The following is a 16417-nucleotide window of genomic DNA, read 5'->3' as shown; positions in this document are numbered from 1 at the left end:
AATTGTGCTTTTGCATCACCAGATGCTATGGTCAACACTTCTACAGCAGCGCCACCTGGAAACCAAACTATGGACTGGTTCCTTTGCCATCCCGTGTTGTTCAGAGCCCACGGCTCTGTCGCTAAAGCTGTAAGGAGGTCAAATCTAAAGCTCCACCGACGGGCTGATGGCCTTCTGAGACTGAGGTTAGTGAACGCCAACATTCGGCTGTTGAAGCAGAATCCAGAGAACCACATCTGCTGCCTGAGCTGGGCAGATGGGGACATGTCACATCTGGTAACTTCACTGTGCAGTGATATTTACTTTGCATATTAATGAGGCTCTTTTGAAAAGGCTAGCTTCATGACATGGTTGACATTTTTGGGAGAGAGACCTTGGACTGTTTTAGAATTTCCCGGACGACGCAGCAGCTTTCAGGCAGTGACGAGAGTCACAGACCAATAATGAGACGCATGCAGAAGGATTAGTTTATTAACTAGTTTAGCCAGTTTTTTCATTCCTAGCAGTAGCCAGGGATGGCTAACCCATTTCCACCCACAACCTCAGCCCTCGACTATTGGCCCATGCTCTTTCCCATGCCACAGAGGCATTAACTAGATTCTGGAAGCACTCTAGAGGATGTATGTCACTCACAACCTCCACAATTGGATCAATCCATGATCTAGTCAAACATAACATGTCTTTAGCCAAACAGCGTCCATCTGTGGGAAGCTCTGAGCCTTTGGACGACAACTACAACAGACCTCCCAAGCTATTTCAAGAGCTGACAAGAGCTTCTGTGATCATTTCTGCTTTTCTTCACAGCTTTGTTGCTTTCTCTGTATCACTATCAATCTCAGCGTGCAGGACTGCAGGTTTCTTTCACTATAAACAGATCCACAAGGCGTTCTCTCTCGGGTTGGAGGCGTTCTCCTCAGAATAACAGTATGAGAACCTTCAGGAAGCAGTCTGAATGTATGAGACCTTATCAGAGTTCTCTAAAATCATATTGCTTCTGGTATTACATTTTGTGTTTGCTTTTTTTTTAAAGAGTTTTGTCTTTCCACTTGTCATTGAGGTACGGCTCGGTCCGGTTGCAAATCCATGATCACATTTGGTCCATTTCCGCTGCAGAGAGACCTGGAAGGACACGAGCTGAGTCCAGTCACTCACGCTGGGGTGCTAAGCGTGCTGATCCGGACCGTATGGGTACGCTGCTGTTTTAAACCCCACTGACCACAGCTGCTGACGGCTCCTGAACTGGACACAGGCTTGTATCTCTAACAGTGGAGAATCGTTGATTGGTCGTTGCTGAGGGACACGCCCCTTATCTGTGTGTGGTCAGAGGAGCAGGTCCAGACCTGGAGTCCAGCGTTAGAAGGAAGTGAAGAACCTGAAGATCATCCACTGCTGCTGCTCTGTGTTTACACCAATGTCAAACCCAGCCTCCAGAGTCTCCGCCCACTTTCATGGTTCAGTTATGCCAAAGGAAACGTACACAGGTCCTGGAACAGCTTCCACAAACCGTGGTATAAATGATTCATAAACTCTGGAATATATGGTTAACTCAGGTGTGTTAAAGCAGCGAGAAGCGGAAGCGTCCAGGGACTGTACTGGATCATGGACCATTTTCTAGCTCCAAACGTCACCCGCTGCTCCCTCTGCTCTCTGTGTGAGGCTTGAACTACATCAGATAATCCATAACACATTGCCAATGTAGCTGTGCTTGTCCTTATTACACAAAAACCCTTCTGTACAGGCAGGTGGCGCTCACACAAACATGTGATTCCAGCAGGAGAAGCTCTTTCCCACTGAGAAAACCCTCCTGCTGGACATGGCCATTAAGGGATCATTTCAGTGGCTTTAATCTCCACTCAGTACGGGGCTCATCATCAAAGACACCAATAAAAACAAGAACCCGCAGCATAAAGCAGAAAGCAATCTCACACTGGACTGGTTCAGCAGCCACAATCCTCTAACCACGCTTTAGTTCATTCCGTACAGTGAGGGAGGTTTACTTGTTTACAAAACATTAAAGAAGAATCACTTTCCCAGAGAGGACTGTTACAACGGCTTTGATATGAGTTCAGTACGACGTACTCTATCCAATTATTACCTATAAAAACCTACACCTAAATCTCCTACAAAAGAATAAACATCAGCAAATTAAAACAGAAGCTTTCATTAGTGAATCTCTGACCTGTATAAGACCAGATAAAATATTACTTTATCAACTGCATTATGCGCTCCTCCTGAAAGTGATGCTACAAAAGCATCAACAATAAACTAAAAACTATCAATGTGAACATGCACTAGGCAGTTTCAACAGTGTGTGTGTGTTATTGTACTATTCACTCACCTGTAGCTCCCAGACTGCAGTGTCTTTCTTTATTCAGGGTCAGATGCCACTATCTTTAATAGTATTCTGCATCATTTACAGTGATTTACAACAAATGAACCGTTAATACGAGGATTTCTTCACTTTATTGAATCAACAAAACACATCCCTTCACTGTTCAGACATTTGCATATGACTCTAGGCTCTGTTCCTAGCTGATGTTTAATCTTGTATGTGCAAGTATCTAATTTAGTAAATGGGTTTATTTCATACCTGTGGCAGCTCTGAGCAGAGACAGGGGGAGGACTGCTGGCGTGAGGTTTGAGCAGAGCTCTAACTTAATAAAACAACACATGAAACTGGGAGGGGCAAGGGGCTAATGGAGCGTCGGACACATTCCTCCGTTCTGATTAATGCAGTTAAGACCACACCTGCCCCATACTCTGGACATCCTTTAATGAGCAGCAGCCGTGTGGCGGAGGGAAGGCTGCTCGAATCAGAGAATCTTGTGGGAAAAACAACTGACATGTTTTTATTAGACTCCTTTCTGGTTTCGTGTCGCTTCAATCGTGCCACAAATGAGCAATGGCAGCTTCCAGCCACATCTCCCACCGTGGACCCAACCCCAGTAGTTCCAGTAGGTTTTGAAGAAGGTTGGAAGGAAAAGAAAAGCCTCCGGATGATTTTGATGTGCTTCAAACCTCTGGCACTGAACAAGGAGTGGGTCTGGGCACTGATGGCCCAATTAAGAAGTGGGGAAAGCAGAGAAGGAGGAGTGTAGGGACCAGCTGAGGGAAAAATGAGAGGCAGGCAGGAAGGAGACTGGACACGGTGTCCATGGCGACCCACTGGTCCCCATGGGAACAAGGCAGTTTGTGGTTCCTCCTTGTACAGACTCCTCTGAAAACTAGGCAACACATGTCTCACCACACTAAGGCTGCACGACTCTCCATGACTCCACTGTGGTCATATAATTCTGTTTTCCACAGCATGGTCCCTAATCTCACTGGACTCTACTGGACTCTACTCTCTGTTTAGTCTTTGGTCCCTGGTTGGTTGTCCACTCCCACAGCTCCCCCCTGAAATGTATCGGGTGTCGTCTCTAAACCCCGTCTCTAACGAGAACAGCGGGCTTTGGAAACCACAACAACGGCGGAGGTAACGTTAAGCGGTGTTTACTCATGGTGTATTGGCGTGTTGTTGTTGTTTGGGACTGAACACAGCTCCGTCATCAGTTCAGACAGATCAGTAGAGTTTGTTCCTTCCTTGTTGCAGCGTCCAGCTCTCGCTGGATTCTTTCGTCGGCCACCGATCCAAGGAGCGTTCAAACCTCTTCAAAAGACCACGGCGTGAGTTGGATAAAAACAAACGTCATCTCTGCTACAGCTGGGGATTTTACAGATGGAGAGTTGGTGCTGGTCGTCTGCGTTGCGTGACGTAGTGACGACTCTCTCTGGACAATCAGCGCTCTGCAAGGTTTACACGCCACGGTTTAGTCCCTACTCGACTCGCTCTGAACCACGAGAGAACTCTGTTGCCGCCACGCCAGGTCCTCTGCCGGTTACTGGACTAAGCAACTTCTGAATCATGGAACGGAGGACTCCCATGAGAAATGAGTAACACTTTATGGCACTTACCTCATGGGTGGGTACCTCCCTACAAGAATCAATCTTAATATTCTCTGTATGGACATTATGGTAGAGAGGGTAAAGAGGAGAATAGACTGAATTTACACAGTGGAGTGAGCCGAGACAGATATGAGGACACAAGTTGGAGTAGTTAGTAACTTCAGTTGTAATTACATCATTACACAAGTTCACAGATAACGAATGGTTTTCATTTGATAAACACACTGTACTCGCAGGTGTAGGTCAAGGCTAAGTGTTTTTGCTCTTGTTTGAAGAACTGAATCCTAAGAGCGGTTCTGTGATTCCTCCGTTTGAACCGGAGAGCTCATGCACGCTGGAGCCTCTGGAGCTGAAGCTGTTTAGATTTGTGGCTCTTATTCGCAGATGGAGAAGCATCACCATCCACTTAGACTAAATAATTTATTAAGGCACTATACGGCTGAGCAGTGGTCAGAGTTGAGGTCTGTAATATGGTCAGAGAGCAGAAAGGAGCCACAGAGCTGGCTAAGCAAGAACTGGGGAATCGATGGCACTGCAGTACAGACTTGGGCGGTAAGCTTAAAGCTAAAGGGGACCTTTGTTTATTTGATTTACAGTAAGAACGTACACCACCTGCCTAGATTACATCACCCTCACTGATCGTACCGGAGAACTCCGGAGTTGTTAGCCCCTTTCCCCCTGTTCCTCAGCGCTCAGGACCCCCACAGAGCAGGTGTGATGTAGTGGTGGATCATTCTCAGCGCTGCAGTGAGATGTGGTGGTGGTGTGTTAGTGTGTGTTGTGCTGGTGTAGAGTGGATCAGACACAGCAGTGCTGCTGTGCTGAGTTTTTAAAGCCCCACGTTTCATTGCTGGACTAAGAACAGTCCACATTTACAGCACAGACACTCACTTCATGAGCTTCTAAATGAGCTCATAACCCAAACTCACTGTATAAAACAGGTCCAGCAGTGAACTGTGATTATTCTTAAGACTGAGTGGAGTTTTTGCTAAAGGGGATAATTACTTCTCCTTGACCATGACTGCATTTTTTTATTACCTCCACAAACATGATGGATGTACACAGCCTTTCCCCCCTCCTCTCATTTTACTCTGTTCACATTCTCAAGGTGAGAGCAATGTATAATATTTAATTACACAGTGGAATTAAAGCGGTCAGCTGTGTTTTCACGGTGTGGCTCAGAAACGTACCCTGGGATTAAACAGAGGCGGATCCAACAGGACCTTGTTCGGGAAAGAAATGCAGGTGCTGGAAAATAATGATAAATGGAGTTACTGGTCGCTACTTGATAGAATAGGTGAAAAAGACAGAGAGACTGCACAGGACTTGTTCTTGTTTAGTCGCTGTTCTCTGGTGGTTCAGAGCGAGCCGAAAGAGAGAGTTGTCACTCTACGCCACACAACGCAGCGCAGACGACCAGCACCAACTCTCCATCTGTAAAATCTCCAGCTGCAGCAGAGATCACGTTTGTGTTTATCCGACTCACGACGGCAGCTCGTAAAATTACGCCGTGGTCTTTTGAAGAGGTTCAAACGCTCCTTGGATCGGTGGCCGATGAAAGAATCCAGCGAGAGCTGGATGCTGCAACAAGGAAGGAACAAACTCTACTGATCTGTCTGAACTGATGACGGAGCTGTGTTCAGTCCCAAACAACAACAAAAACAACACGCTGTTGTTGTGGTTTCCAAAGCCCGCTGTTCTCCTTAGAGATGGGATTTTGAGACAACATCGGATAAATTTCAGTGCGAGTTGTGAGAGTGGAAAAACAACCAGGGACCAAACAGAGAGTAGAGTGATGTATCAGTCAGTGCTGCTCATACTACACAGCTGAGTTAAAAATCTATGACATAAATCCATTTAGAGTTTGCATTACAGCAGAAAAAGGGGATCTCGCCAGCACCGTGGGATTTGATTGTGCCTCTAGTTATCTGAGCTGTGTGATGAGGATGAACAGAACTATTTAAAGACCACGGGGGTAAATATATCCACCCACCGGAGGCTGAGTATGAGCTATTTCAAATGTTGCAGACATATTTATAGAAGAGCTACAGGATTGAGATTGAAAGGTAACTGTGATTAAGAGTGCAATCATTCACAGCTTTAAATAATTAAAAGGGGAAAGCAGATTTCAGAACACCTTCACACTGCGCTGCTGAAAGGCCAGGGATTCGTCTGGAACCACAAACACACATCTATTTCTGAGATGAATGGTGTTTACAGAAACATCTTCAAACGCGGTCAAAACTCCCAAGGTTTATCACTTATTCATTTGATCAAACTTGACTTCAAAAAGAAACTGGCAACCCAAACGTGAGGTAACAGGGACAGAACGGAAGAAAACCACCAGCAGAACTACACAGTTATTATTATTATTATTATGACCTGCTTTGGTCCAAATGCCACGAGCCCCACAGCAGTGTTCTCCCCCTGTGTAAACAGCCCTGTTCAGAACGCCCGCTTTCAGCACCTGTTCCTTTAAATGATAATGAGTCGCTCACTGTTCACCCCGACCCCGAGCACACAGCAGTGAGGAGCGAGGAGCAGAAGCTCTGGTTTTTAGCCATTTTTGCTCTGTTCTCTCTGTTTTGCTAACAATGTGTGGGTACCAATATGCAGCTAAAATGTTGGTGATTGTTCAGAATGGAGGTGTTAGTGCTGGTGCTGAACTCACAGGCGTGTAGAGAGAAGTGTTTGTGGTCAGCTCCTGCTGTGCTGGCCTCTCCCTCGCCGAGCAGGTGCTGGATCGAATGCAGCTGGAAACAAGGGTCTGACAACAGGACCAAGGCAGCTCGAGCGATCCTGAAACACACAGCACAGGAGATCTGCACTCAGTCTTCACACATCAGGAACTCAGAGCATCGTACAGACAGGATTTCACAGGGCGTAGGTGTTTTCTGTAGTTTATTCAGCATTCATTCATTCATCTTCTCCAGGTTCTTCATCCTGGGAAATCACTGCACACAAGGTAGAAGCACACACTGGACGGGGCATTACACACTCACCCAGTTACTCCACCTACCAACCTGAAGCAGAGCACCAGGAGGAAACACACACAGGGAGAACACACTAATTACACTGCAACAAACAATACTGAAAGTCTGAGGGTTCCTCTCTGATCAGCAACAACATGAACATTTAAATTTTAAATTTTAACAGTCACAGTTTCACTGATCAACTGCAGGAACCAAGAATAAAACCAACAAGGAAGTGCAGTGACAGTCTTTCAGAACATATGTGTGTGTGTGTGTGTGTGTGAGTGAGTGAGAGAGAGAGAGAGATACAGACAGAGAGAGGTACAGAGAGAGAGAGAAACAGGTACACAGAGAGAGAGAAAGAGGTACAGAGAGAGAGAGAGAGAGAGAGAGAGAGAGAGAGAGAAAGAGAGAGAGAGAGGTACAGAGAGAGAGAGAAACAGGTACACAGAGAGAGAGATACAGAGAGAGAGAAAGAGGTACACAGAGAGAGAGAGAGAGAGAGAGAGAGGTACACAGAGAGAGAGAGAGTGAGATAGAGAGAGAGAGAAGTGGAGACTGGAGGAGACGTCCAGACGGCTGCATGTTATGAGGGTCAACACCCATCAAACAATCAAACACCCCCCACCACACACACACACCTCTCTCTCTCTCTCTCTCTCTGTCTGTCTGTCTGTCTGTCTGTCTGTCTCTCTCTGTCTGTCTGTCTGTCTGTCTCTCTCTCTCTCTCTCTCTCTCTCTCTCTCTCTCTCTCTGACAGTATACAGACAACACATCTCAGTGAAAAATAAACACGCGTCCAGGAATAGACTTCATTGTGGCTTCCTCTCGTGTTCCTGGCCGCCGCTGATAAACAGACGTGAAACTCGGCTTCAAAGTATGAGAAAGTATTACAGAAAATAACAACTGACCAAGTAAACAACACAGGGAGGTGTTCCTGAGCCTCCAGCAATGTCTGATCAACACTCGTCAACACACCTTCACCTGTTTCCTAACACAGGAGACAGAGAAAACGAGGAGGAGGACAGCAGCGGAAATGGTGGATGGGAAGGTGTCTGAGAAACCCATCTCACTAAATCACAATCAGGAGTGATCAGTTATTACTTTATTTCCAAGTGCTCAGTGTGTGTGGATTGTATTAATAAAGCTCTATGTTAGTCACTGTATATTACTGTATATTTGAACATGGTTCTGTTTCTTAAAATTACGTCTGTGACCTGCTTTGGTCCAAAACCCCACGAGCCCCACAGCAGTGTTCTCCCCCTGTGTAAACAGCCCTGTTCAGAACGCCCTGTTCCTTTAAATGATAATGAGCCGCTCGCTGTTCACCCCGACCCCGAGCGCACAGCAGTGAGGAGCGAGGAGCAGAAGCTCTGGTTTTTAGCTGTTTTCACTCTGTTCTCTTTCTTCTCTGTTTTTACTCAGTGCTCTTATTTCTCCGCGCTCGTTGTGTCCGTTTTGTTGAGTTTAACCTCGTCTTTGTGCTCTCACATAAACACGGGTCCAGCGCTGTGATTGGACAGACTCAGATGAGGGGGCGGGGCCATTCTAAAGTCTGTGCACTTGACGTCAGAAGCAGGGCAGAATCAGAACAGGGAGTCTGTGGTCAGTGATTCTGTGCTGTTGTGTCAAAAAGGACCAGCACCTGAGACCGGTGATTGCTGATTGGCCGGCAGTTGCTATGCTGAGCCCAGAGACAGGTCTGAGAGTTGTTGTCACCAAGCAAAGTTAGCAGAAATCAAACACAATGTGAATAACATCACATTGCAGACACTTTCAGCTACAAATGCATTCCGGGTCATTTACTGCCGCCAGATTAAAGCCCAGTCTACAACACATCAGAACTCGCTTTGTGTGGAGAGTGACCAGTTAGACTCCTCCTTCCTCACTTAAGAAAGCCTTTGCAGCTCACTCTGAACCTGGGAAAAGATGAAACATCCATTACAGCCCTCTTTAATCTGGCCGAGAATCATAAACCCATGTTTGATTTTGATAATCATCTTCACCGTTTGATTAACAGCCCAGTCACCTTCCTCCATCCAGTCTGGGCTTCACCCAGAAACACCTGCTGTTCTCCTCCACCCCCTCCCCTCCTTCACTTATCAATCTTTCATGTGCGTTTCCTGACGAGGTCGACGCCCACTCGTGGATTTCTCCATGATGCAAGCAGAAGGAAATTGGCTGCCCCTGTAATAAATATGCGCTGACACTCACAGCCTTCCCACTGCCTCCCTGCACGGGGGGAGGTGAGGGGGGGTCACCTGGCCTCCTCCCTGCACCGATTACAGAGAGAGACTTGGACCGAGTGAAATGAGGCACTGCTGAGAATAAATATCTACAATAATCCACTACCCGCTCACACACACAGTACCTTTCCCTTGTTCCTTTGTTTACGTCTTATCCACCACATCAGTGATGTTAACATTTAGTGACATCAGTGGAAGCCCTTGTAAACAGCCCACACACACACACACATATATAGACACACACACACACACAACATCAAAAAAAAGTTTTTTTTTAAAAAAAAGGTTTTTTTAAAAAAAAAGTATGTTTTTGTTGAAGTACTATGTCTAAAAACACATTGGATTTGTTGCCTCAGACATTTGCACCAAAACCAATCCATATCGGTAAGCCTGACCCTCCCCCCACACACACACACACCAGGTTGTCTTCATATTCTGCTTTGGAAGCTAATCTACTGGAAGAGGCTGGAGGGAGTGGGTGGTGGCTGGGAGGTGCTTTTAGAACAACATTACTTGAAATCAAACACACACACACACACACACACACACACACACACACACACCAAAAACCAAAGCCTCTTATTCTGCAGCTGTCGGAGTAAACTATTTCCCACCCACGCATCTTAGTCCTGCCGATAAACACTCACACACACACACGTAAGCAAACATGAGTGTCTACACACACACACACACACACACACACACACACACATATCCAGGTTCCCACTAAACTCAGGAAAATCAGTCACTTACTTTTTCAAAGGAAATGAGACACTGAAATATTCATCAGCTCACGAACCTGAAAGAACAGCTGTGAGGAGACAACTCTTCAGAGACAGAGACGGGGGCCGAGGACACGGGACACACACTGATTAATGACTCCTGAGTGAAATTAACACTGGGCTGTGGATGATAGTACTACAGAGGGACAAAAAATCTGGACACTCAGAAACACAAACGTGCTTTCACTGTCACTGCACGATTAACCAGTACACGGTGGAAAATAGGCGCACACACACACACACACACACACACACACACACACACACACACACACACACAGAGGGCAGGCAGCCATCATCAGCGCCCAGGAAGCAGCTGAGTGTTAGGTGTCTTGCTCAGGATACCTCCACCATGGATGTTGAGGGAGGAGACAGTGCTGTTCCTTCACTCCTGCTAATGTCCCTTCGGTCCCAGGTCCACGTCTCTGACCATTAAACCACAGCTGCCTCCTGCTTCAGTGTAGTTTTGTTGATTTAAACGTGTTCACAATTTAAATATTTTAAAAAAATCATAAAAGATCAGCTTCTCTGCAGAGACTGAAAAGCAGTTACTTTCCTTAAGGTGGAACTGACTCTAACCTCACACCTCTCCACCTTAAAAGATACAGTCGCTTCTTACTCACACACACGGTTCCATCTTAAAAGATACAGTCGCTTCTTACTCACACGCACCGTTCCACATTAAAAGATACAGTCGCTTCTTACTCACACACACCGCTCCACCTTAAAAGATACAGTCGCTTCTTACACACACACACCGCTCCACCTTAAAAGATACAGTCGCTTCTTACTCACACACACACACCGCTCCACATTAAAAGATACAGTCGCTTCTTACTCACACGCACCGCTCCACCTTAAAAGACGCAGAGCTCCTGAATGCGAACCACAGACAACTGTTCGCCAAAATGATCTACATCACCTTTAAGTGTGAACCTTTCACTCAGAAAACCAACAAAACAGATATTCATTTGTGCAGGAGCTGAAACTCACACACGAGTGTGTCACAATACCAAAGATCATCCTCCACAGGGTCTGACAGGTGTCTCTGAGGGACAGGAAGGGTCTTGGTGTGTATTTGTGGAGCCAGAGAGAGAGAGAGAGTGTGTGTGTGTGTGTGTGTTCCCGCAGACAGGAGCTGAATCATAGGCACCACTCTGAGCCTGGACTCCATCTTAACAGCTGAGTGTGGAGGAGGGACACGGACCTGCTTCCCTACACACACTCCCTCACACACTCACACACTCACACACACGACACACGGCAAACATGCTTTACACATCCCGGATCCTCGGGAAAACCGGAATGGAGTGTGGCTCTGGCTAATGAGTTTGTGCGTGAAGGCCGGTGTGTGCAGGGTGAATAAAGGTTAAATAAAGAGCAGGTCTGTCATCTCCGCCGCTGACATTATCCTCCGCCACACCCCGGCCCCTGAGGGAAGAGAAATAAAGGTACTTTGCTAAAAAAAAAATTTTTGAGTCACATATAAACAGCAGCTCACACACGCTCAGCTCTGAGAGCCAATCACGTCCCTCACAAACGGGTCAGAGAAGAGGGCTTAGGGCTGAGAGGTCATTGGTCCAATTCCCACGAGCGGCAAGAAATGGATAACTCCCCCCCAGCTCTGGGTGTTTGTTCACAACCCCTAGTGCACTATTGTGTGTGTTTACTGCCACAGATGGGTTAAATGCAGAATACACATTTTGGTGTACACTGTACAATGACAAATAATTTCAAAGGAGTGTGGTGTGTTCTCTCTGTGTCTGCATGGGTTTCCTCCGGGTGACTGTCTGTGAGGAGTGTGGTGTGTTCTCTCTGTGTCTGCGTGGGTTTCCTCCGGGTGACTCTCTGTGAGGAGTGTGGTGTTTTCTCCCTGTGTCTGCGTGGGTTTCCTCCGGGTGACTGTCTGTGAGGAGTGTACTGTGTTCTCTCTGTGTCTGCGTGGGTTTCCTCCGGGTGACTCTCTGTGAGGACTGCGGTGTGTTCTCCCTGTGTCTGCGTGGGTTTCCTCCGGGTGACTGTCTGTGAGGAGTGTGGTGTGTTCTCTCTGTGTCTGCGTGGGTTTCCTCCGGGTGACTGTCTGTGAGGAGTGTGGTGTGTGGTGTGTTCTCCCTGTGTCTGCGTGGGTTTCCTCCAGGTGACTGTCTGTGAGGAGTGTGGTGTGTTCTCTCTGTGTCTGCGTGGGTTTCCTCCGGGTGACTCTCTGTGAGGAGTGTGGTGTGTTCTCCCTGTGTCTGTGTGGGTTTCCTCCGGGTGACTGTCTGTGAGGAGTGTAGTGTGTTCTCTCTGTGTCTGCGTGGGTTTCCTCCGGGTGACTCTCTGTGAGGAGTGCGGTGTGTTCTCCCTGTGTCTGCGTGGGTTTCCTCTGGGTGACTGTCTGTGAGGAGTGTGGTGTGTTCTCTCTGTGTCTGCGTGGGTTTCCTCCGGGTGACTGTCTGTGAGGAGTGTGGTGTGTTCTCCCTGTGTCTGCGTGGGTTTCCTCCGGGTGACTGTCTGTGAGGAGTGTGGTGTGTTCTCTCTGTGTCTGCTTGGGTCTCCTCCGGGTGCTCTGGTTTCCTCCCACGCTCCAAATACACACCTTGTTAGGTGGATTGGTGACTCAAAAGTGTCCGTAGGTGTGAGTATGTGAGTGAATGTGTGTGTGTGTGTGTTGCCCTGTGAAGGACTGGCGCCCCCTCCAGGGTGTATTCCCACTTTGTGCCCGATGATTCCAGGTAGGCTCTGGACCCATTGCAACCCTGAACTGGATAAGGGTTACAGACAATGACAGACAGTATGTAAAGCAATACAGTTGTGTACTGATTACATTTCGAGGTGATTGTATTAAATTCTGACACTTATTCAGCATTTAATTTTTAAAATGAAAATCCTCATTCAGTAAAAAGCTCCAGCGACATGAAAACAATGTAATGGTGCTTTTGTGTTCATTTTGGCACGTATTCTGCACGTTAGTGTGGAAAAGAAATGACGTGTGTGGATTGCCCTATTGCAATGATTGCTTTTCAATTTGGCACTAATTCCTCTCCATAATGAGCCACTAATTAATGCCCTCTGTTTCAGAAAGGTTGGATGGTCAGGTGTAATAATAAAAATACAAGTCCTTATTAAACTGTTTCCTCTCTCTTTCTTCACCTCCCTGCACTGCCCCTCCCACAATCCCCCGCACAGGACTGTCACACTCTCCTCAGATAATCAATAGAAGGTGAAATGAAAAACGCTTCACTGCTGAAATGCAGATGCAGCAAACAGATGAAGGAGTTTCAGATTTCACCCACTGCTGCGTGGCATATGCTTCAAACTCCTGATCTTTGAAGAAGAAACAAAAGGCCGATTGGACGCAGAACTTAAGTCAGTGAAATCAAACTGAAAGATGTAATGGTCTTGAAATCTTCGCTCTTGTTTCTTCCACTCGTCCTCTGCAGTAACAGCTTGTGTTTAATGGTCAGACGCTGTCACTGACGTCCAAACTGTGTCGAGACACTATCTCAGTCTGAACCCTTTGGTTATTTCTAACTCCAAAGGAAAACCTGTGCTCCTCAGACTGTTTCTTTTGTGTTTTCTGGGTTTTTTTTATGTTCGTGCCATTTCTGCCTCCAGCGGCTGTAATTACTGTCCATTCCCAGAAAGTGAAAGGCAAGATATTCATTTTAGATTAGGTTTGGAATTCTTTTCATCTCCACAATAGGCCGCATAATCATCAAGGCCACGCAAAGCACCTGGAAATAGGTGCGTGTCTTTCTGCAGCTGACTCTGCCCCCTCCCCTGTGCCTTCGTTTTTCTGGAGATTCTTCAGAGAGAGAGAGAGATCCACGAGTGAGAGCCAGTCAAAGTAATTATCATACGGCTGAATGGGAGACAACAGCGGCTGAAAGACCCCATGGGATTCCCTTTGTCTGGCGAATAAGTCAATGTCAGGCTGAACGCTTAAAATACAGCAGCGTGTTGTCAAAGTTGGGTCTCAAAGCAGAACCGCTCAGCTCCATTTTGAAGAGCGCTGCTATGAAAAGAAACACAGGCTCTGAGGAAGGGAGGCACTGAGTAATCGGTGTCCAGCCACAGAGGGTCCACAGTGTAGCACAGTGTGAGTCAGGGGCAGAACGAGCCCATTGTGATCATTCTGACCAATGTTGCGATTACGACCCAGAAGTTCAGGCTGTATTCCTGAGCGCCCAGGGTGGAGCACCGGACGGTCAGTCTGACATGGGTGTGGTCCTGTCCACAGCGCCGCCTCTGACTGGTCACAGCAACTCTGTTATAGAAGCTAAATGTCCCCCATTTAAAACCTTTAAAAATGTTGTTGATAACAAAGGAGTATTAAAGGAATAATATGTGATATTTGACCTTAATATTCCAGCTTCAAAATCATTATGAATATTCACTGAGCTGTAATATGGAGAAAAGAGCCTCTGCCTTTGCCACTCTGGGCTCAGCACAGGCAGAAACCACACTATGTAACTTTGGGAGGAGTGAAGGAAACAACCCACTTCCTCCCACTTTCGTTTTTATTTCTGTAAAGTGCTGTAAATATCAATAACACTAGGAGGAGCCCCAGAAGCAGAAAACCCCAAGATTTCAAAGATAACATTTTTTTGAACACCTCTTTAGTACAGTGTCCAGAACCTGTGTGTATTTAATCAGAAACATTTAAGATCTCAACCAATGGTTGAATTTAGGTCAAGCAGTTTGAGGTATTATTTGCATCGAGATGGTGCTGTAGAGTCTGAGAGCCGTGCATTTCTCACTGTCCTCTTTTGTTCCCTGGCTACAGACTCTACTTGAATCATCATTACTCCTGACAATCAGCGTTAATAACCTTGTGTCCTTCCAGCCAATCAGGGTCAAGAGCCTCGCCCTGTGGTTTAATGTGACGTTAGCACTTATCTGTTTTTCCTTCACAGTCTCAACACGTTTTATAAAATTCTGAGGATGTTTCCTCACCATTTGCTGCAGTCGGTTTGCGTTGAACGCAACGGAGAGACTCCAAATGTTGAAAAGCACAAATTGATGTTGCTCTATTCCTGCTCCATAGGGGGGCAACACAGACTTATTTTTGCTCTTTCGGATCACTTAAGGTGGAAATGTCACCAAACTCGGCTAACGGCTAACTGCATTAGCGACAGCGCTACAAACTAAACAACTTGAGCTACACATGAGTTTCTGTGGGAATTCAAAAAGTGAATAAAGATTTACAGACACACTGATCCATCTGGAAAGATGCAGAGATCCTGAACGTAAACAACACAGAGAGAACTGTGTTTCCCCACAGTCGTAGACATTAAGGAGGCAGAATCCATTAAAAATTAATGTCAATTTGTCAGAGACCTTGTGGAATGACGACCTCCTCTCCAGCAGTAGACATGCACTAATGATCAAGATATTTCCTGAAAGTAATAACCACTGCCTATAAACCGAGTTTGTATGTGATACAGAAGGTGTAGTAGGGTTCCTGGCAGACAGATGTTTCAAGCCGCTCATTGGACAGTAGTGATGGGAGCGGAGGTCGAATAATGAGCACCCTGATGGGCCTTGGATGACCCCCGACTCGGGAGAATTACAGGGTGCACCAAGGCTTCTGTGTCAAATTGGTGCTCGTCTGGAAGCAAACAGAAGCAGCTTCAAGCTGTTAACCTTGGGGTCTCTCTTCCTACCTCCGTGCCCCCTATATCTCAGACAGCATTGTTTTGAGAAAGAAAAAAACATTCAAGCAGGAGACCCTCGAAGCTGAAGTTTTCCAGAGGAGTGACATCTCAGAGGAATAGAGTCTGGGGCCAGTGGCCTATTTTGCTAATGCTGTCTGAAATAATCGGACACTCGAGACCTTAAACGTGACCGAGAACTGAGAGAAATAAAGGTGAGCGGTTACACAACTCTGTGAAAAGCTCATCCAGGCGAGATAAAGCAACCCGCCCGAGGCTTGGCCCGACCCTCTCAGATAAATCAGGTGCCCCCGCTCACCATTTACCCAGCAGAATTGCCCTCGGTCCTCCATTTGCAGCTGTGTTTAGTTCCTCCACTGCCTTCCAGAGACAGCAGAGGGGCCGATCTGGAGGAGAGTCAGTAGGGCCTTGTGTTTGTGCGTGGGAGGGCACTCAAGCCCTTGGCATTGCCCCTAGCAGAGGGTACACACAGTGAAATGCACTGTGACGGCACTCAGAGTTGAGGAACTGTGACCAAAAGACAAAGAAAGCTCCTGGTTAACCTACATTCACAAAGACCAGCACAAAAGCAGGACCACAAGCTTGTAAACAAACATCTCCATCACACACTGACACAGAACGGTCCACACGGCATCTCCTCCAGCTCCTCCTCTGGTGTCTGCGTGCTTTTTGAGTATATTAACGTTTATAAAAAGAATCAATCTCCCTTTTTTACCCCATTTTTACTGTTCACACCGACACGAGCGCACAGCAGTGAGGAACGAAGGGCAGAAGCTCTGGTGTTTAGCGGTTTTCGCTCGTTTCTCTTTGTTCTC

The 16417-nt window shown here is 46.7% G+C and overlaps 1 protein-coding gene across 3 annotated transcripts in view; it reads right to left on the bottom strand.

Moving 5' to 3' along the window:
* The window catches only part of LOC136696490 (E3 ubiquitin-protein ligase RNF123), a 147321-nt gene that overhangs the window by 31639 nt on the left and 99265 nt on the right, over positions 1 to 16417 (bottom strand). For all 3 annotated transcript variants that reach the window (XR_010802621.1, XM_066670928.1, XM_066670929.1), the window contains exon 36: positions 6617 to 6744. Coding sequence is in view for 2 of the 3 variants with exons in the window: in XM_066670928.1 (XP_066527025.1) it covers positions 6617 to 6744 (128 nt within the window). In the remaining variant the exon portion in view is untranslated. The remainder of the gene's footprint in view (positions 1 to 6616; positions 6745 to 16417) is intronic.

Source organism: Hoplias malabaricus, chromosome 5 (genome assembly GCF_029633855.1).
Source record: "Hoplias malabaricus isolate fHopMal1 chromosome 5, fHopMal1.hap1, whole genome shotgun sequence".
In the NCBI taxonomy this organism is placed as follows: domain Eukaryota; kingdom Metazoa; phylum Chordata; class Actinopteri; order Characiformes; family Erythrinidae; genus Hoplias; species Hoplias malabaricus.
This window is presented reverse-complemented; position numbering and strand designations above follow the sequence as displayed.